General features: G+C 37.0%; 1 protein-coding gene across 6 annotated transcripts in view; it reads left to right on the top strand.

Moving 5' to 3' along the window:
- ARL15 (ARF like GTPase 15) overlaps positions 1-23,397 on the top strand; it is a 227,988-nt gene that overhangs the window by 129,573 nt on the left and 75,018 nt on the right. Inside the window, exon 8 of one of the 6 annotated variants that reach the window (XM_074812242.1) lies at positions 11,176-11,243. The exons of the other annotated variants lie outside the window; for them this stretch is intronic. Within the exon in view, the coding sequence (XP_074668343.1) occupies positions 11,176-11,184 (9 nt within the window). The 3' untranslated portion in view covers positions 11,185-11,243. Of the gene's footprint in view, positions 1-11,175; positions 11,244-23,397 lie in introns of those variants that run through there. 6 annotated transcript variants of the gene reach the window in all.

Genomic DNA, 23,397 nt, shown 5'->3' with positions numbered 1-23,397 from the left:
GGACTTGTTTATGGGATGATTTCTTGGGTTGTTGGCTTTTCTGTAGACATGAAAAGGGAGATGGTGTGCAAGTGCATGCATGACCAAGCCAAACAGATAACTAAAGTACAAATATTTAAGAAATATCCCCTAGCCCAGAATCTTCCGTGCAAGGTGGGTTTTGAGATTTCTTTTTTCTGAAGAAAACGATGTGACCAGGTTTAGAGGCAATTAATAAGATATTTTAGGGTTTTGAAATCCTTGATAAGCTAAGGGTGGAAAAGCTTTATTGTTATGGATTTAGATTTTTAAAAAAAAATATTTCTCCTTTTTAAGATGGTCTTGATCTTCTCAGCCTCAATCTTTTTTCTTTTAAAAGCACATCTACCTCTAATTTATTCATCCGTCTCAGTTAGGATATCTTTAATCTTACTTCCTAGGACAGAAATCTTCATTGAGCTGTCCACTTGTTTTGAGCTCACTTCTAAGAAACAGAGGGACAGAGGTGTAAGCATGGTCTGCATTACTGTCAGTTCTAGGTTAGTGAGAAGAAAACATGTGATCCATCCTTGGAACAAGACTTGGTTGGTAAGGCAAAGATGGAAATGTTTGTATATGAATGCAGTGTTTCTGAAGTGTCTTGACTAATAAACCTACAATCATAATCAGGTCAAGAGAGTAAACTACTTTCAAAGATGTACTTTCAGTTGTCTGAGCTGGACCAGGAATTGCCATTGGCTGCAGGAGAGGAGGAGTGCACTTGAGCAGCCTGGCAGGCTCCACATAGTCATCTGCCCCTGCCCTAGTTGTGAAGGTGGTGGACAGTTTAGAGCTCAGTAAGGTATATGTGTAATTCATCTTACTCCTTTCAGAAGCCATTCACATGCAATTATTGTGACTGGAGGCATCTCACCTCATGTAGCCCTTCATTTGTTTTGGCTAGATCCCTTTGATCCCTTACTCGATCTGCATTATGATCAGTATCGTTTCATTTATATTTTTTGTATATAGGTGTACATCTATTAATGCAATATTTATAATTATTCAGATATGCATGTACATTAATGTAATCAGAAAAATAATTTTTACTTTATTGATTAAAAAAAATACAAGTGATTTTTCACATCCATGGCATGTTGAGTAATAGTTCTGTAAGCTCAGTCTCATTGGTTAAAGCAGTGGTTTTGAGACATCCCAAAGTTTTTCTGGTGTTTGAAAATCTCAGTGTGCTCCACTTATAAAAGAGCTTGAGATGGTATTTAAAATGCATAATGTGAGTTAACTTCATTTCCATATGATGTAAAGCTACGAAAATAAAAAGCATTCAGAAATCTCATGCAGTAACCAGTTTTCAATCCTGCCAAAGAAAAGTTATCAAGATAGGTATCATATAAGATCAAATAAGAAATAATGTGTAAAATCAGCCAAAGATTAAAAATATGTCTACACAGTATTTTCCAGGCAGCTTCAGGAAGACTGTTAGTATACTCTGAGCAGACCAGGATTCGTGTGGTCGTGTCAGTGTGGCACTGAGCTCGGAATGTCCTGGCCCTCAGCACACCACTGCAGGTACTCTCCTCTTGGTCTCAAGTCATGACTTAGCTCTACATGGTTGAAACCCAGGCAAAGGCAGCTCAGGTCTGCCTTCAAGAGAGATTTTGGAGATACCTACATAATGATCACTGTGATGTGCTAGCACAAAATATGTATTATAACATGAGGTTATATTTCTGTACATATTCTCATGAAGCAGAATTAAGATCACATTAATTTAGGCACGTCCTGGCTCAACTGGAAGATGGAGCCACTCAATTAATGTCGTTAGCTTTATACATACTATGTGGAGACTTTTTCTGCTACTGGTCACTGAGCCTGTAATTAATAGAGAACAGAAGATTACACTGCATTCAAAGATACAAATGTTCTGCCAAGTACAGAACTGGCAGATGAATGGCAGCGCTGCCTCAGCTCTCACAGTGCAGTCACTTGCGAAGTGAAACTTCTGTGGTCTGAATGCAGGGTTTGGTACTGTGCTTGCTACTGCTGTCCACCTTAGCTTCAAGATGAAGATGCATTTTACAGAGAGATTGCAGGGTGACTGCAGTGTGAAAACTTTAAATTTTTTATTATTTACTTCTCCTAAATGCCTTCTGGAGTTAAAGAAGTAGCTGTGCAGGAAGATTGATCCTTCATTTTTGGATGTTAAAAAACCACTGATAATTTTTTTTTATTACTGTTTTTCTTGGTGCTTTTTGGAAGTTGTAGTTATAGTTAGAAAAAACGTAATTCCTATCTGTAAGAGTTTTAATGTTACTGGGCTTGTGCTGAGTTTAGCAGCCTTGACAATATTTGCACAGAGGTGACCAAAATCTGGAGATGCACATTTAGGGAAGAAAATGAGTGTTGTGTTAATTTATTGATCTAGTTTGCTGTCATGCAGCATCACTGCAAACATAGGTGCCTTCTGATGTGATGGGCAGCCTGCAAATAGCTAATTGACTCTGATCTCTGTTAATTAGTGCAAATAAATCTTATAATGAAGCTTTGAAGAGATCATCTGAAGTAGATGAAAGCTGAGGCTTTACTCAGTGTCAGGGCCTTGATGTTAATTGTTGAGTCCTGTGACCCAGCAAAAAGAAGACTTACTGATAAGGTGGCCTTAATATAGGAACTTCTACTGTTGTGGTATTTTACAATTTCTGTGAATTGTATCATCAGCTCTGTTTCACTATTGATGTACTTTGGCACATAACATAAAATAATTAGACTAAAACCTGAGGAATGGCACCCCTGTCTTGCACTTAAGACACAGTTTAAATACAGAAATTAGCTTTTCTACTACCAAGAAGAATTAAAATCTTAGAATAGTGTATTTATTTTATAATAGCATTTTTGTAACACAGAAATTAATCTTTGTTACCGAAAAAGCTCCCCTTCCCTTTGAGATTAATCTCTAACAATGTCAGACAGTAGACTGATCATATTTCTATGTAGGGAGTAGTACTTTCTAAGCTAAGGTCTCAGTTAATTGGGGTTTTTTTTTATGCTGTATAGTTTGTTTATTTTACAACAATATACATGCCAAGTTTTATAAATGAGTGACATAATGTTAAAAAACTGCTATAAGCTTTTCTTCAAGTGTAACATTTCAGTGATCAGAAAGACTAAAATGAAAACTGGAACACTCTCAATCCCAAATAGACATTGTGATGGAAAACATTTATATGCTTTGATGAATTTAAAGGATTTAGCTATTTCCCAGAAATTCAGACTAATAAGAATGAGAAAGACTGAGTGTTATAATATGAATACGAAATATTGTAGGTCATCTTTACTGGAAAATCTTGATGATTCGTGGTGTTTGCTCTCAGTGACCAAGTAATTTGAATTGGAACTTTTTTGTGAATCTAGTTGTGTCTTTTTTATAGGGGCTTAATTGGTGCATGCTAGAGAGCAGAAGATTAGGCTTGCGGCTCTGAAGTTAAACACTTTTTGATATTGTCTGTCTGATCAGGCTTGTTGCATTCTTTCACTAAAATAGACTTTGTCAAATTAGAGATGGCCATGTGAGATACTCTTGGAGTTTCAGGTTTTTTTCAGGATTTTATGTTCACTGCAGATATCAAAGGAGAAAGTTGTACCAGAAGAGTTAGAGAGTAAGAACAATTTTAATGGAGTTTTATTTTTGAAAGCATTTGGTTTTAAATCTATTTAGATAATACTATGTAATTTATGAAATTGCATTGCTGTGTAGAAATGACCTTTGAACCTGTGTTCTCAACACTCATTGATAGAAGGTGGGTTAAAGGACCCAATTGCTAGCTATGAAATTGGTCCCAATATTCAGGTGTAAGAAAAGATGAATTGCGTATTGTGTTAGTTTGGGAATTGGAAATACGCCATAAAATCAGTGCTTGCCTCAACATAACTTTAATACACAGAAGTTGTTTATTCATCTTATACTGGAAGATGTGGGTTTCATTTTCAAAATAACTGTATAAAAATTATTGTAATATGTAAAAGATATTTTTATGTTAATACTAGGAGGCAGTGCTCATTAAGGTGTCTAGCAATAGCAAAACGCATAGAATAATTGCAGAAAAGTGTTGGTAATTAGAATTATTTTTTGCACACTGTTTATAATTCCTATCAATTATTACAGATAAAGGGCATCACTGTAGAATTTTTAGATGTTAAAAAATGCTAGCAAAATTTGTTTGCCAAGCATGCAACATTTGCTAAAGAAAACTGAGTTTATATAAGTTTATCAAGCTAGTTTGTGTAAAATAGATTATAACCAATAACAAAACAGAGATCTGCCAAAATAAGGCACTGAAATTTCATAGTATTGTGGACAATCTTGTACAGCACAGAGATGTGGAAACTCCTGCTTTATTCTGCTTTGTCATAAACTGTAATATGTATGAATATAGTGCAGCCTTAAAGAATGTCATGGAATATGGCCCAAGTTACATGCCTGAACTGTATGCAGAAGCACAGAGAAATGTGCCCAGCAAAAACATGTTTTTGTGAAATGCATGCTTTATGTGAGTCAGCCATGGCTCTGAGTGTTTCCTTTTGTTCCATGATGATGTAAGATGCACCACTAAGTCTGTGGCTTTATCAGGTCTAGGAGCTCACAGTGGGAAGGTCATGATTATTTTCTAATTGTTCCTGGGTGGTGACTCGGGCATTGTTTGTCCCCAGCTTGTTCCTGAGACCTGTTTGCCAGGCTAAGGAAACAGGGTAGGATAGGACAAGTCTCCCAAAATAGCGTAACCATGGCATCTCATGTGGGAGAGTAGAGTAACCACGTTAAGTAGAGTAACTATGTAGGTTATAAACACAGGCATGGAGTCGTTTCCTTGCCTCTTCTCCACATTGTGTGGATGGAAAACTAGGTTTTTAACCAGACCCTCTCTTCACAGTTCTTAATATGCCATTCCTTACCTGCCTTCTCACTGCAGTAACAAATTAACGTCTGTTTCCTCAGCTTTGGTCTCCAATTTTGCCTGGTATTATTTAACATGACATTGAACTCTTTCCCCTGTGCCAGCTGAAGATGGTTTGGTGGGCTGCAGTTTCTCTCTATGTAGATGCAGGCAGGACCTGGGAACAGTCTGAATTTCCTTGGCTATGTCCAAACTAAAAGTTTTACAGAAAAATATCCTGGTTAACTTGATGCCAAAACCAGTGAGCTAATTCCTGGACACCGTTTGGTAGTCAGTGTTCCAAGGATCATTCCCAAAAGGCAGTTTCTGTGAGGCCACTCAGTTTTGCAGACTAGGGGAGTTTACCACCCTAGACACATGCCATTTTGTACCAGTTGGCCTCAGTTCCCTGGAATATATTCATGGACATGTTTAATGTTACAGGTGTATCTGAAAAGTTTGTGGTAAGGGAACCATTTTGGCTAAAGAATTACTGAGTGAAACTCTTTCATGCTTGGTGACATTGAACAGGTAGTCACTAGCAACTTCATCTGGTTATGTGACAGACAGCTTTGTGGGCACGAGTGAAACTGCTCATGTGTGCTAAAGTACATAGGCAGCAGTGCATATAGAGTGCTGCTCTTCTAACCTACGTGACTCTTGCGTGAATGCTGTTGTCCTCTCAACTCTCTGATTCTGTCAGCTAATACCTTACATTTCTGCAGATGCTCTTAAAATATGTGTAGCTAATAATTTTATTTTCTTCCTTTTTTGGAATTCACAATATCTATTGCTGCATTTTCATTTGCTCATTTTAGTTCAAGTTTTCCCCCTTTGGGGGGGGGATATGGCTATCAGAATTCATGCATCCCAATTCAGATGAGCATAGAATTATCAATTTCTGAGACCCCTTCACACAAATATTTACTCTTTAATTACCCTGTGAAAGATCTGTTTCAAATACATTAGACTTCAGGTATAAAAACTACTTTAAAAATGCTTGAAGATAATTTCTTTTAAAATATTAAACTTGTGAACATTCTAAACAGCTTCTAAACCAAACAGAGTCAATGTACATAGGCGTTTGCTTTCTTATTTATAGGAATACAAGTAGCAGTAAGGCTTGAGCTTCTCTGTACTTTTGCATGAGGACTGGGGTTCAGTCCAAGTACTGTCACTGCTTTGGCTGTGAAAGGTACTGCTGGCTTGGGCTCTAAGCTCTAAATAGGACCATTGTGAGTAAATTGGGTTTTGTTCAACTTTTATATAAGCAAGAGTTAAATCTTTGGTGTAATATAGCACCAGTTAGAAGTAAACAGGCTATGATTTCAGTGCTAGACACTGCCTTAAGGCAGAAGAAATTACACTGTCATGCAGAGGATATGTAGTTGCTGCTATTTTGGTATTTGATTTCTTCATTGTCACATAGTTGAAAGCTCTCCAGGAGAGGAAGAAGTATAAACTGACAAGAAAAGAAAATGACCAGCTTACAGAAGATATAGGAGTGAGGAACAGCATATATATTTAAGAGTCATTTGTACTACTTGCAGCTTCCTTCTATGTATTGGTTCATTCTTAGTGAAAGTATTGGCTCCCAAGAATAAAATGCTTCCAAAATTGACACTTATCAAAGACTTAAAGGATTAAATGCTGATTAAATGTTTTAGTATTCAGTTGTGGAGTTGGATGTTGTCTGCCTGACGGAAGTGCACTACATCCTGTTAAATATGTGTATTTTAGTAATAGGTATGTCTTTTAAAATACACAACAGTAGTTGTCTTGAGTTTTGAAGAAATCCAGCTTTGGAATAAGGCTTGTTTGTAACAGCATATACAAATATGTAGACATCACCTATGTCCTTGTGTGTTTCTCCAAAAGAGTCAGGGTTTTTAAGTCCTAGATTTGTAAGTTGAAGATACTCAATTTATTAACAGGTTCTTTTAAATATAGTGCTGCTACTGCTAATGAATGAGTGAATGGCTAATGAACTTCTGGGGACATATCCATGACAAGTTCTAAAAAAGCTGGAAGGTATTAGCACAAGACATGTGTAATTGAAGCCTTCAGAAAGTATTAAAAAGTCCTGTTAATAGCTGCCAATAAATCTCTACTTGGGAAGTGAAACATCTATGACCTACCCAAGAATGAAGTATAATCGTATGCAACAGTATTCAAGATCACCTTGCATATCTTGCTCAGATGCTTTCAAACATCTTGGTGCCAGGACAATAACCGCCTGCATTCTTGCATACAAATGGACCCCATGTTAGAGAGGGTGCTGGGACTGATTTGTGTGGAGTGAGTATTGGGGCTGAATATATACAGCTTAGGTACATGTAGATGAAGAAGGAAACAGCTGTCTGTGAATTACTGAAGAATATTAAGGAAGGGATGGGATTAGTCTGATATGTGTAGTGGTTGAAATTAGTATTGATGACAGACAATGGGAAAAAACTTGTGTATGGACTACTGTCGTTATTTTGTGGGATTCTTCTCTCAAATGATACTGAAGGCATTGGAAGAGAAATAGCATAAAGCTCAAGAATTACAACCTTTACAATTAGATCAGGACAAATACTAAAATCTTACTGAAAGAAGTTGTATTGGAAAGGTGACACAAAAAAAGTCTTCTTCAAGGTACTTTGCTATAGCTGTTTGGACACAGTTTAATTGCCTTTTCTTCGGTGTTTCCAAAATATGGATAGAAATCAATCCCAGTAGTTCTGCAAGAGAACTGAAAACTCTTCCCTTCAAACTGGGGTGGAAAACCAAGAAGCTGGCTGGGGTAAGGGGAAGAAGAGGTGTAATGACAAACTTATGGGCTTTCCTAAAGAAAAGTGGTTCAGAATCGATGGTAACTGCTGGCGGAAGCTGTCATTCTGCTCAGCAGTCCCAGGTAGCTGTGGCAAAATCACATTGGAAAAACATTTGTTGCTTTCATTAAGAGCCAATATAGGTAGGTAAATACATAGATTACCATAGTTTATTCCACTACCCTAAAATGCTTCGTTTTTATGTTACCAGAAAACCTTATTATCACCAATGCAAATATTTTCTTAAAAGTAGATTTTTGGCTCTGAATTCATCAGGTAGGTAGAGATTTTTTTAATTTTTTTATTTTTAAACAGAATATTTTGTTGAATTTACGGGAACTGGACTGACCAAATTCATTCTGTTTGGGGAACTGGTGTGAAAACTAGAGCAAAAGGAAAATCTGCAGAAAATCATGCTTGAATAAAAATAGCTGAATAGCTAAGTGTACCTCTGCCAAACACTTTTCAGTTGTAATTGTAATATCGTATAAAACTACATCTTTTATAATGAGGGAAATCATAGGGTATGCATTTTGAAGTATTTCCAAATTATGACAGGGAGAAGAACTTTATGACAAGAGATGTGCTGAGTACCATAAAACATATTTCTAAATGTTTTTTCTCCAGATTAACAAGTTAATCCCTGTACTTTAGTTTTGGAATATATTTGTTGTTCGTTTTAGTATATACTCAGATTTCCATCAGCCAAAATGGTTAGGAAAAATGCTATCTTTTGTGTGGAGGCTTAAATTTTCTCCTTAGTTGATGGGAACAGTTAGTTGCAGGGAATATTAAGAGATATCCCTGCTCTTCAATTCTGCCTTATCAGTTGTTACCAGTGATTACTATTTAGTGATATAACTTGGTCATCACTTTTTTATCATAATTTCTCTCGTAAGTAAGATAGCCAGATACCCCATATAATCAAAAAAGTTTAGTAAATGAATCCCATTCTGATTTTTTTCCCCAAGTATCATACTTTTTAAATGTATCCAAGACAGAGTTCTGTATTTTTACTTTAGATCTTATACTAATTTGAAATGCGGTAAAAACTTCACTGCCTGCTATTCTCTGTTTTGTTAATGGCAGACATGCTGTATCATTGTGATAGTTTTACAAAGGTTGCTAAATTCTTTCACTGCAGAAGATATTTTGTAGCAAACTGATGTCACTCTGATCTGTTATCACATAATTATTGGGTTTAAATCATAAAAAGAGTGTGTTCTGTCTTTCAGTCATGCTAGTGTTTTTCTCTGACACTTCAGCTCTCTGAAAAGAGGAAAAACAGAGACTTGCTTCCTTACCCTATCAGATTTGGATCATCCTTTTTTGTTTTGCTTTTGTATGTATGTATATATATTATATATACTATATAGTGTTTATACTATACATATTATATATTTTATATATTATATATACATACAAAAATATGTATATAAATGATTTTTTAAAAAGTCATAGTTCTAAGGCCATCAGCATGAACTTGCAATCAAACGAATTACATCAGTCTAGCTATTAGCCTTGTCAAACACTGTCCTTCATAATCATTTGACATATTATAATTTTCAAGATGGTGGTGATATATCCAGGCTAATGCTTTTTCTCTACTTTCAATCATTATTCTGTCATTTAAATGAAGTCAGCATTTTGTATATAACTTTGTGCTAAAAAATCCAGACTTAGCTTGAAACAAAGATTAATAAATACTTCTGTATCAAATTATGTGTTTCTTACTAAAGATTATCAAAGCGTCACTGACCTGCATTCTGTTCTGCTTGAAAAAGGAAAGCAAAGAGAAGATAGACAGGTTTTGTAATTGCTAAATAAATAGTCACATAGTGTTATGGTATATTTATGTTACAACAGGCTTTATGAAGTAGGTTGGGTAGTCCAGTGTCTTTCCAAACAAGAAAAGTACATCTGCTTTGTATCGATACCTGTTTTAGTACCACTTTTTTCTCACAAGTGGTGATACCCTCTTTTAGATGTACCTAAGTTTGTTCCAGTAGCTGTCCTGTTTTTAGGCTGAGAAGCCAAGGCATCAAGAGAGTTGTTAAGAGAACATCTGAGTTGCTGACCTTTTTTCCAACATATTTACTGTTTCAGGCTACCATTTAAATAAGAAAAGCAGTTCTAGTGTTACTACAAAATAAATTCATGCTATATAATAGCATGAAATAACATTTGGGAAATTGCTCAGCTTATACAGAATCTCCTACAAAAATCTCAAGCCTTCCCCCCCCATTTCACAGGCAACTTGAAAGTATTTTTCACTTGGCATAATTATGAGGGTGGAGTCCTTTTAAAATCATGATGAATGCATTCAGCTGTTGTTTTGGGAATTTAGTGATCAGTCTGTTTCAGCATCCAGAAACAGAGCAACCTATATAATGACTGAAACTTAATTCTTTTGCGGCACTGAGGTGAGGTCTCAGTTCTCAATTTTAGTTGTTAGGATGTATTTGTATACATTATGAGAACTTTAAAGTGTATTTTAAAAAGAAGTTGTAAAGTGCATTTTAAAAATGCTCAGTGTGAAATGGAAAGTCCTGCACACTTGAGCAAAATTGTCAGTAGAAAAAAAAAAAAAAACACAACAAAAAAAAGCTTTGAGTAAGAACATGCTGATTTAAATAAATTCCAGGACAAATTGAACTAGAACAGTCCATGTTCAGGACTCAATCCTTCAGAGAATGGAGCATTTCAGTTTAAAAGTCCATACAGCTATTCTCCCAGAGTAGCTCTTATATGAAATACTGGAGTTTATAGATTTCAATGTCCCAAGCTGGGGAGTATATTTACTCCTGAATCTGTGTTTTGTAGTGCTCAAACTTAAGGAGAATAATTGATCATATGACACACAGTATCTTGAGAAACTCTATAAGGTATCTGCAAAACACAGTCAAATAACTGTATTTCTGGCCCATACTGCTTAGAAAGAGAATTTTCTGTGTGTCTAAAGATGTGTCTTCATGGCATATGCGTTGTTTCTGGGTGCTGTTAAAATACAGGATCCTGGATAGTACTGAAAGATCTGTCACAGTTGATAATTTCACTGTTTTTCATTACTAGTTTAGTCGACTTCAGGTTTTTCTTGCTGAGTTGTCCTAGTGTGGTGCAGGTTTTTTTACGTATGCAGAACCAAACATGTAACAGCCTGGCTGGGGCACTACACGTTACAGCTCTGCCCTGCTCCACACATGGCACGATGGGAGCAAGGCCTTTCTGAATATGCAGATAAACAGTAGCTTTTAAAGAAGTATAACCATGATGACATTTAGGTTTTTAGCTCTTCCACAGAAATACCCAGCAGCAGTATTCTGGGATCACGTCTGCAGTTTCCAGAGGGAACTACCACTCTTTCCATCATTTTCAGTCATCATTACAGGAACACCTGGAAGAACATGCAATGCCACTGACCCCCCTTTTTTTTCGTTTTCTTTTTGTGACAGGTATGCTAGGTGACAGCTAACATCTTTACTGCCAAGACTTGTGTCTATTGTAAGACAACTACAATTTGGTAAGAAGAGGCAAAATTGTAGAAAACTGGAGAGAACAGATCTTAGATTTCATGCCTTTGTTTGGTCTGGGAGTAGGATTTTGGCTGCATGATGTTTGCATGAGAAGACTTGTGTAGTGTCAGGATTGGCAGATAAAGACAGTACAATGCTGTAGTTACCCAGGCAGGAGAAAATGGATTGATGAGAGGTTTGTGCAGTCTGTGCACAGGCTACTGTTGCCATGGGGCACAATCACTTGTGAATATGCATCCCTCAGAACTGTGGTTAGTTTGAGCTTTTGTTTGAAACTGGACTTTTAAAATTGTTTGGCTGTTTTATGCTGAAGATCCTGATGTCAGTATTTCGGAGACAGTTAAGCTCCTGCACATGTTGTGGAAATAGGCAGCTGGGTGGAGGAGTCAATCCCACAGGTGCCCTTGATGAGGAGAGAGATGCAGCATGAGATACCAGTGGTCATTACTGTACGGAAAGCCTCACTCTTTGCAGGTGGGAGACTCACCTTGTAAGTGTAATTAGAACAGCTTGGGTTGGGTTTTGTTTGTTTTTTCTTAAATAACTTGCATAAAAATATCCTATTGACATGTTTAAGGATGGTTTGAAACTTTTATTTTTTTCTACAACCCCCCCCCGCCACCCCACCCCCCCCGCCACCCCCAAGTCATCCCCTAAAAAGTAGCTTGTTTCAGCTTGTTTTCCTGCCTTTATTCTCCCATCAAACACATTTGGCCTGCACTTTTAGTTAAAAATGTTAAAAACAGGGTAGTCTGTTTTAAAGCCTGGAGTGTCGTTCTTACTGACCTTGGCAAAAGGAATATGCTTTGAAACTTGGTAAGAGGATTTTTTTCATTAACCTTTTATTACTTACTACATGTGTTTCCAGACACAGCCTGTGAGGTACCGGGTCCTGCGGAGGTGGGAAAGAAGACAAGGTGATAATCTCACCACGTTTGCAGATGCCCCATTTGAGTGAGGGGAGGGCAGGTTAGCTACCTGGCTTCATCTCTCCCTCTCACTTTTGATTTTGCCTGTCTTTTTCAAGTCTTTTACTTGTGTTGATTTCTTCTCAGTTTTAATAAACTGTAGCATGCTACAGGAATTCATCCCAAATATGCCTTGTTTATTGCTGTACAAGCTTGCATCAAAAACACCTTGTGAAAATCCAAGCTTACTCCTGGCAAATGTGGGGAGGTTTCTTCAGCAAAAACAAAAATGAAAACTTAGATACTGTAATTAAAATGAACTGGATAAAGGATGCAAAGAGTCTATAAAAACTTCCCAGTCTTACAATATAAATAGTAACAGTGTAAATACATTACTCCTTAAATAAATGAGTAATAATAGTAAGGGAGTAATGTTTTTACTCTTCTAGTTTTTGTATAAGACTCTGTGTGCAATCTTTCTTCCTTTGCAGGTTGCTTTTAGATATTTGAAGGTCATCCAGTGAAAACTAGTTGAATTTGGATTTAACATATTACATAATTGTGTAATTACTTTCACTGGCTGTACTGCTTTGATTGTGTTGTTTAGTTAGTGTCTGTTTCTTCCAGTTTGGAAATACCTCCATCCCTTTTTGCTACAATGTTTGTGAGGGGTTTTTTTACAGCAAGCTGGAACATACTATAGCTGTCAGTGTGAGAATAAATCCAAAATTAAAGCATATTTGATACAAGAATTGGGTGACAGAAGCTTCCTCTGTGTATACTTAAAAATGAAAAGTGGTATCTTCTAATAGTCTTTTGACAATTTGATTTATTACCAATTTATAAGTTCTAAAAGGTTTTGGTGATTAAAATAACATATGTATGTTTTTTGTGTTATGTTAGCCTGAAGAATTTGACGTTCAAACACGTGCATGAATTAGGTTGTTAACTATTTCTGGACCTTCAGTTGGAGGAGAGCATGGATGGGATTGTTTTCTTCACCTCATCATGTCATTGGTCATTACAGGTGCCTCTCTCTATAGTTATGGTGCTGAAGCGGAACAGTCATACGCAGTTCTGTTTCTAGTTTGGCTAAACAGTGACCAGAGTCTTGCTTTTTGATCTATATTAAGCCTATCCTCCTAGAACTTGACAGGCTATAAAATTAACACAGGAGCAGGGAAAAATGCTTCTGTTAGCAGAATGCATCATATATATATAAGTGAGAGGCAAGAGAACGACATACGTAATAGCTACTACTGTATTGTTTTGTTGCTGAGTTCTTATATATTTGCTTTTGTAGGGGTTTGTATCTCAGGGTGCATGGGAATACATTATCCTGCTAGTTAAGTGAAAGAACCTGAATTGTATTATTAGTCTTGTTTTTAAAATCAAATTCAGTTCTGAATGATCAGCTGCTGCATTATACACAAAAGCCTTTATTAGCATAGGCCATCGTGTGTCTTCACAAAGGAAGGGTTTATGGTGAGAGATCAACCGTTTAAAGCTGAAAAATTAGGTGGGCCAGGAATACAGAGACTTTTTTCCATGTTAACAATATTGTAAATTTTAAAATACATCAATTACCACTTCAGTTGGACTTCCTTACATTAGTAGCCTGTATAATAGAAAATATTCAAAATATGGACTTAATACAACTATAGATGTAGATGTAGCATGTAACTTCCAGTTTAGCTTTACCTGAAGGATTTATCCAAAGCTTGTTTAAATTACATTTCAATGTTAAATTAGATTTTTTATGTCTAGACAAGTATTTGATCTGCTATATTCAAGACTTTTTCTTCTCTCTTAGCTGAAGAGAGCCCTCCCCACCACCACCCCATTCACAGGGGTGCATCATACAATTAGGCAAGAGGATTGACTCTGAAGTGTGTGCAAAAAGATTAGTAAACACACTAAGGTGATGAAGGAAGTGAAGATATTGTTTCATTCTGTCAGTAAATAAAGAGTTCAAGAATGTATAATTTCTGCTAAGATAATCAAGGACTGTCAGCACTGATTCTTCTGTGTTGGTTTTTTTTTCCCCCTATGTTTTTAAACCTTTTAAAATCTGGGTACAGATGGGGATACAGCATGGGACTACAGTCAGTGTTAGGATCTCAGGCTTATCACTGGTTATTGGGCTTGGACACTTGCATTAGCTTTTACAGTGCCTATGTAAGAAAACAGCAAGTTGATTTAGCAACCTTGGAAAAACTCCAGATTGCTGATATTTCCAGATGATGTACCTTTTTTTTTTGGCACTAAGTTTCCATGCAAAAACACATGCATTAACTGACTGTATAGATATCTCATTTGCACTTTTTGTCAGTGGCTTGATAACTTTGAAGAAAAGTGCAATATCTCAATATTTTCATGATTTCAGAAATCTGAAAGTGAAATACCAGCTGGTTTTGAGGATATTTGTCTGAAATGTGCAGCACAGATATAACATCTTCCTGATCTTCTTGAAACAAAAGAAGGGAAGGGCTGCTGTTTAGCACGATGTCCATTCACAGTTTTACATTTAGAGCTATTTGTCTGTTTTCTTTTAGTCAATATTTTTAGTTTTCTTATACACATGCTCTGTCTGGCAGCAAATAGCAGTCTTAGACCCTGTGGACTACTAGAATGCTCTGAGTACTGAGTACACTATGGTCCCGGTTGGGAGAGAGTGGATTGACAGGCTGAAAGTATATAAAAAAAAAAAAAATATCTGAAGCTGCTGGGAAATATGTTTGGTCTAACAAGATGTAGGGCTTGACTGTTATCTCTGCTTTTCACCTAATCTAGACTTCATCAAAATTATTGAAGAAACATAAAACCTTACCAAAATAGTATCAGTGGATAAAGCTTTCTCCTCAGGAAAAGCATGAAGGAGAGAGAAAATTAAGTGACAAATATTAGTTTGGCCCCATTGTGTGCTGGTGGAAAACCTCTGTGGATCACTCCACAGACTGCTTTGTGGCAATCTGGGAATAAATCGAACATTTTGCTCCCCATAAGTATCTTCTATGGTCCATAAAAGCATTTTGCTACTTCAGTTTAGAATCTGTTTCAGTGTCTGTGAGTTCATCATAGAGGTTTATGCTTGGCGTTTGCTATAGGTCATTTTAGAAAACTTCTGTTACATTAATGTTGAAAGAGGACAAGAGCAGGGGTTCATATTGTAATTGCCATTAATAAAATTAAAACTAATGAAAACAAAGTCTTTCTAATCTTCTAGAGCATTTCCCAGTGTATTTTATAAATTGTTTATATTTTGGTCTGTACTGAATTTTAAGTTGAGTGAATTTTGAAATGTATTTTAAATAGTGGCTCTAGACTTGTTGGTATTCATAGTAGACACATCTAAACATAATTAATCCCCTTTTGGCAAATACCATATTCTGTAGTTGAGCTAACGATACTCTTTGCTACAGAGCCTTAGGGATTACACCTGAATTTCATTAAGGAGGTCTAAGTAATATCCAGAAGAATCTCCTCCCCATGTAGAATTGCTTCGGACTGGTTAAGACAAGATGGGATGCAGCTTTGCCCCCTGCCCCCCCCCCCCCCCCCCCCCCCCCCAGTTGTATTGTTTGCTTTTTATAAGAATAAAATTGTACTGAGATGAACAGGATATTGTCTGTGAATAATTCAGAAAGTGAAGACAGATCTATTGTGCTGGAGTCACATTTTCAAGGCACGATATGTTTTATAAGTATTTTCTTTTAAAATTGTCAAATTTTAAATGAATACAAAGACTTGATGTACAATACAGGATATTGGGAAATAAATTAGTTATAAGAAAACCAGTTAAAGCTTAGTATGCTTAGGTGACTGAAAATTCATGGACTTCATTCAGTGATCATATTGTGGTCCATTTATCTCCCAGAGAGGAACTTTGATACCATAGGCTCTTCCCCACAGATTATTTGTTTACTATTTATTTTTCTAGGGGATAGGTCCTGCTTCTTCCATCACCTCTTTCTGTATAGAAAAATTAATAGGGAAAAGATGTGAAAATGATTAAGGCTTCTGTTCTATGTTTTGGTTTGCCTTTTTTTACTTAGGGATAAAGAGTCATGGTCTTAGCGAAAAAAAGGAAAAACTTAATTTACCTGCTGCTGTGCATTACAGAGCCCACTTTAAGAACTGAGTTATGTTTGACAGGTGTTAAGAGTATTGCCTGTGCTTAATGTCCTGCCAAATTAGAAACATGAGAGGAAGTTTTTGTCTTATCTGAAACTAAATGTTTGACACAGATTTTGAAGTATTTGTTATTAAGAAGTGCTGCGTTTTTACTTTGTGCCATATGCAATCTCTGTCCTGGGATTTTATGTTTTAAATTCGGAGGGCTGTTGAAGACCAATAGATCAGTCTCTTGGATTCTGTTGGAGATAAGTCCAAAGCTTGAAGTAGCCTGATGCTTCCTTTATCACAAACCATTTCTGCACAGTATAGAACAACTTTTGTCTTTGTCACAGTTTACTCTTGAGAATTGAATTCTGAAACTGCTGAAACTTACTCACTGGGCATTAAAGTACATGGATTTGAAATCTCTAAACAAGTTTAATTTCTGGGAACACTTACTCCCTGTGTTTGTCAATTTGTTATAGCTTGGACTAGACACAACTCTGGGATGATAGTTGTGCAAATTTATTCCTGCAGGCAAGACCTTTAAAAGTTTACAGAAGGATTCCACGTCTGTTTAACGTTCTAACTAGGTCAATTCAAGGCTTATATAGAGAAAACTGGTTTTGAAAATCTTAGTTTTCTGCTGGCTTGGCCAGCAGTTCCAGACTGTCATGCAATAATGAATTTCCTGTCATTAAGCGGATTGCTTCTGTAACTAAATGGATTTCTTTTTTCTCCCTCTAAATTAAAATGCCTTGTAAAAGTATATGTGGCAAGTAACAAAGGTTTATGTAATTAAGAGCTCTACCGTATAAAGTGAGATAGTGATAGTCTCCTAAAGACTCAGGTGAGCCCTGTTTATGTCTAGTACTGTACATGATGTTTCAGAGTTATGAGGAGCTCTATACAATTAGTTGTTCTAAGTTGTTATCTTGATAGATAGATCTATTACCAGTAAAACAACTGCATATTAGAAATCCTTCACATTTAAACAACTGATATTTTTACAAATGCCTTATCAGAACTGTAGAACTGGGATTTTACAAGATGAAGACTCATAAGGGTTTTGCAGGCTGATAACTGACCATTAAAAGGGAGTTTTGCTGTTGTTTTACCATGGAGATGATGTCTGAATTTTTCAGGGGAAGTGCAAATTTGCTGTACTGTTGGTAGTTCTTTCAATATTAATGCTTCCTGGTTTGAAAAGCTTTTATTTACTTCCAGCTACTTCTATTTACTTTCCTTCCTGCAAAAGAAAGGTAAAAAGTAAGAGGGAGTCTTTTGCTAGCTCCTTGAAAACTTTTGGAGACTTGAGCAAGTTATAAGCCATTGAAAATTGTCATAGTCTGTCTAGCTTTTGCTTTGTACAGTGTGTTCCTGGGTTTCTGCCAAAATCACTAAGCATTATTAGCACAACACTTGAACCATCTTAGTGTCTTGCGTCAGTATGACACACACAATTTAAACTCCAGACAGGACGCAGATAAAATAGTGGTGGCTACGGCTGCAGCTGCTTTCCTCCCTCTGAATACCCTTTGGCCCAGACAAAGGTGTCCTGGGGCAGGTAGTCAGAAAAGCATGAGATCAGGTGTCATGTCTGCTGACTGATGTTAATAATCTGTGCTTTCATAATCGCTTGTTACCGAGGGAGGAATTCTAACCTACCCAAGGCTACTCTGCTGTGAATCCTTTCTGGCATCATCCTTCTTCTGAAAATGCCTAAACACCTTGTGAAGCCTGGTCCTTAAACCAGGAATAAAGTCCCCAAATGGGTGTTTCTCACCCTGTTTTGCACTGTGTATTGCTCTCCCTGAGATCAACTACCTTTTGGTAATTGTGGATTTCACTGTAGAAAAATTGAACTAAAATCGAGAGCTTCTGACTGTCTAACTGGATGATAGAAAAGTATATCTCTGCTTACTAGCCACAGAGTGTCAGGCAAATTGCATGGTTATGCTTTCTTTGTTTGGTCTAACCTGCATGTAGAAATGGAGAACTCATTCTCCAGAGGCTGCCCACTTGCATGGAATCAAGGAGACATCTTTGGAGAAAATAGGATTTGATGTGTGTAATTATTTTAGTATCTTAATGGCAGTTAAGAGGGCCAAATGCAGACCGCATAAGCAGCCTTACCTCACATTTTCCTCACTTCTGAGTGCTTGCTTTTAAAACCTTACTGAAATTTCATGAGAAGAGGATGATAATTAATGTGGAGTTAACATGTGGAGGGACTTCACTGCCTGTGGCTGTGGACTTGCTTTTAGAGAAACAGTTTTAATTTGTTTCAAATGGTGAGACACATTCTGGCAGCTGGCTCAATGCATAATCAATTGGCAACAGAGTAATGTTCAAGTCAGCTTGGACCCAGAAGCAGCAATAAGCTCTTGGAAAGGTTTTTTAGGTTAGAGGAAGAGTAAGCCTGGCAGTGCCACTTCTGACTTGGATATGGGTGTGTTCATTCACAGAGCAGTTGCCAGTTGGCTAGTTTGGTTTAGCGTTGTGCTTTATGTTTTCTTACATCTACAAATTAATGAAAATCCTATAGGCCAGATGAAATGGTTTACTGGAATGGATGTGGCCAGCAGGCTGGATGCTTGACATACTTCCTTCAGAAGAGAAAGCCTCAATGATCAGGTCTGAGAGTTAAGACTGATACAGTAGTCTTCTGCACTTTAGCAACCAGGTTGTATCATATAGAAAACAGCCATTAGAAAAATTTAGAAGCCTTTAAGAGTTCAGGGTGGAATGAGGGAAGCAAGAGACTGAAGCTGGACTGTAAATCAGGTAGACATGAAATGTGTCTATTTCTCACAAAATGTAGATGAGTGGATGAAGTTGAAGAGAATGAATAAACAGCAGATGGAAATCATGCAGACTAGAGCAGGCCAGAAAAACAATCACTTTGTCCTTGAGTATGACTCCATGTATTTTTTTTCAGGACTCCCCATGTCATGCCTTTGAGCATCTTCTCAAACCAGGTCATGAAGAACCTTGTGATGATGTCCAGAACACTTTTGTTTTCTACAATGCCCCATTTGTTGTCACGTTGGGAACATTTTTCTAATAAATGGTTTTACGTTTTTTGGCCTTACCATCCTCTGAGACTACATAATTGATTTCCAGCAGACCTGCTTTTTGTGTGCTCGACTTAGATTAGCATGTGCCAAAATAACAATGATGTGCCAATGTCTCTTGAATTTGAAGGGAAACAGTGATTGTGTTGCTTTTTTAAATGTATGTGGCAGTGATATATCTGAAACACAAGTAACCATTGCAATGCCATGTTAAGAGTCTCAAACTTGTAATTGAGCGAAATGAACTCATTTTAATGTAATGTTGATAATGCTGGCAGATAAGGATAAGACGGGGTATTACATGATATTATTTAGTGGAATGTTCTATTCCTTTGGCTGGAGTTGGCTGCCTGGCAGAATTTCTTCTGCTTTTGAAAAGGGAGAGACATCCTGCTCACCTATTCCCTAGTTTTTCATTTGATAAAGTGTAAAATTACGTTTTGTTTTGTTTTCCCCTGGGACTCTGGAGTTTGCTGTTTTCTATCTTAAAATTATTGGATGCCTCTCTTCTGATGGATGTATCTGCACAGGTGCACGTTTTCTATCATCATAGAACAGACTTAATGTACAGTGTTAAGTTTTGGATTAGTGACGTAACTATTATATCAGAATCAGTCATTTCCTCTTACGAAGGTGAGGAAAAAGAACAATTTCAAGTCAAGACCTAAAGTTTATGTGTTTCTGGAATTCTAAACACATCGTTTCCTAGATTGAAACAACAAGTTTCTTAATGTTTGTTGTTTCAAAAAATCCACAAAACCTGGGGAACTTTCTTTTAATTTGTATGGAAAATTTCTGTGTATGAAGGAAACATAATAATGAAACTTTCAGAACAGGACAGAGGAATGTTCAGACTTCACATTTTCTGTACAAATGCTTGATGAAAACCTGTTTATATAGACCGGGCCTATAGATGAGAAGTATGGAAGAGTTTAGAGGACTTGGAATGCAGAATACCTCGATCTACCCACAAAGTTGTTTCCAAAAGACTGAAGCATTGTGGTGGATGATGTAACATTAGGAAGTATGCCAAGAAAGGTATCACGTAAGGCTTGTCTGGATGGAGAAATAACCCAAAATATCTATCAAGGAATAGCTCTTCTACAGTAGCTCTCTGGGAGGATGTTAAAAGTTCCTTTTTTAGTCCACTTTGAAAGTAGATTAAACTAAACCACAGAAAAGCTTTTAGTAAGAGTGTCTGTGGGGGAGTTTGGATGAATAGTTTGTAGTACTTCCACGTTTTCACAATCTCTTCCCCACACAGACAAACCTCTGCAACAGTTTTAACCATTTCTAGATTAATTTTCCATTTGAGTTTGTGACAGCATACAGCTTCCAAAAACCTTTTAACTGTATTTATGAAGTAATAGAGAGACAAATGAAGGCTCTCAAAAATGGTATGAATGTAACTTAATGCTGGGCATGACCACTTAAATATGCTATACAAATGTTGATTATAAATTTCTACCTCATTCTTGATGGCAGAATACGGGGAAATCAATTCAACCTGTAGAACTTTCAAGATCATAAAACTTGTATTTTTGGCATAGAGGAGGCCAAAACTTTTTCAAATAAGCCAGGTGGAAGGTCAGGTTCTGGAATCCTTCAGCCTTTAAGGTTGAGTCTGAATAACAAAGCAAAACACATATCATGAACATGGTCAGAAGCAGTAGTCTAATATATTTTAGCACCAGTCTAAAAAAACTGTTGTTGCATGTTTAATGCTCAAAAAGAGGGTGGTGCTCAGCAGTGTCTCACCAGAAGAACTGAAACGGTGAACAAGATGCAATTCAATTTATCATCCTCGTCGCTACGATCTCAATAGGTCCTTCTAGTATTCAAAAATGTAATTTTGTAAATACTTCAAAAATGAATACCACTCTCACCAAAGAGGCTTTTGTTAGGTAGATACATTATTCTAATGTATCATTTCACATCTTCACAATAACATTAAATTGCTTTATAGTAAAACTCTCATGTTTAAAAGCTTTCAGCTGTACATACTATACTAAGGTTTAAAATATGACTCACAAACAAGATAGCATAATTCATTATGAATGCTTTTTAAAAAGTGGGTTAAATGCATTCTCTCTGTGAAGGAACTTCCTTGTTAATCTAGTAGTGTGTTCCCATACTGTTCTTATGCTTTCCCTGCTTCAAATGGGGTATTTCTACCTCTTCTGCAGCAGAGAACTGATGTGCAGTAAGTGTTCAGCACAAACAGAAAGTGTTGTGGAGTTTCCCAAGGGGATGATGTGCCTTTTTAATGTTTGGATTCTCAGCTCCTTGGGAAAGGTACAGATCATAGACCATATGTTGTGTGTACTGTGTGAAAAATATCGGTGTGTCAGAAATGGGGAAAACCTGCAGGTTTTGATGTTTGCAGCGTGGGACCTGCCCTGGCTGAAGCACCCAGCAGCTCCCGAGAGAGCCCTGCAGCGTGCCAAATGAGATGCGGGTGGCAGGGTCTGTCAGGCTGCCCCCTGTGGAAACCCCTCTGCTGCAGAGAGCCAATAGTTGTTCTTGCCTGCCTTTTACATGGTAAAATATTTATCCTCTGGTTTTGTTTGCAAAATAGTTCTGTGAAATGTATCACTGTATAAGAGCCAGTCTTAGCAGTAGGACAGGAAAGGCTATTAATGAGTGGGCGATTGTCAAAGAGCAAAAGCTTAGTAGAGCCAAAATAGTAAAGAAATTGATCCCACTCCTCCACCAGTTTAGTCTGCACATATTACCTGAATGCAGTGCCGTTCATAGTCAAAACAACATGGGCAGCTATAATAGATTAAAACCGCTTTTCATCTTTGTCTTCTTGAAAGACCGAACTTTTCTCTTACTGTGTTTGTGACTTTGCTTCAAGAACATAGGGCTAGACTTTATGGTTTGTTTAGCTATGAAGGGATGACAGACTAGGGGGGTGGTAAAGGGAGCTTAGTTTTGGAATGTAAATACATGTAGAGCTCTTCTCCTTTTGTTTAGCATCTCTTTAAACTAAGACAAAAAAAATCAGTGAATGAATGAATAGCAGCATGGTGAAATACCTAAATGTTTGAGTTAAAATTTTTGGATGTTTGAAATCCTATTTGGATCCTTTTCCCAGATCGCAGTGCATTCATATGCACTCAGCAGGAAACTTCATGGAGATGCACATTTGGGCAGAAGGTCTTTGGCGGTGCCTTTTTCTTAACTTGTGTCTTTTCTTCTTTTGAAGAAAGTAATGGCTTAAGTCTGACTGAAGAACAATCTTTTTTTGTATGTTCCTTATAAGAATTTACTTATGGTTCACAGATTTTACCCACCATCTATGTCTGCAATCCTTTGGATTTAAAACAGCATATACCCTCTGCAGACAACAGGAAACGCCAAATTAAAGACTTAATGACATACTGTTGAAAGAAGACAAAAGGTGACAAATTATAAAACAGCCAGCTAAACTTTTAAAGAAAACACTGAAAAAAATCCCACACTGAAACAGCTTGGAAAGGATAAGGATATTGTTACACTTGTAGACACATTAATAGAAATTAGACTGAATCATGCTGAATATAAACTTAAGCATTTAAAAAGAACCAATGGGTTTCAAAAAATAGTGATTTCCTAGAACATTGAAACAGGCTTCTAAGTTTAAAAAAAAAAAAAAAAAGTGAATGCTTTGATACATTTTAACCTTGTTGTTACTGGTGACTAAACCACAGACTCCATTTTTGTAATTGTGAAACCAGTGAACGTGTGACATAGCCTTTAAAAATTATTAACCTCTGTTGCTGATGCAAGTGCAGTTGTGTTCTCTTTCCCTGCAGTTGCGCCCTGGCTGTGTGCTCCAGCCTGGCAGCCTCTGGCTTGATTTACAATCGGTGGAGCATCCTTTGATCTGTTGAGTTCTGGAGAGATGGTGGAAGAGGAGTGAGATGAGTGAAAAAGAGAAGGGAGGGGGAAGTATACAGATGAAAAAGCAAGGTGGCAGACCTTTCCTTCCTGATCCCAGTGGCCTTGATCCCCTAATATCTTTAATAATTTTATTATTTACATTCTTTGATGGT

This window comes from Strix aluco, chromosome Z, assembly GCF_031877795.1.
Source record: "Strix aluco isolate bStrAlu1 chromosome Z, bStrAlu1.hap1, whole genome shotgun sequence".
Taxonomy (NCBI): Eukaryota; Metazoa; Chordata; class Aves; order Strigiformes; family Strigidae; genus Strix; species Strix aluco.
This window is presented reverse-complemented; position numbering and strand designations above follow the sequence as displayed.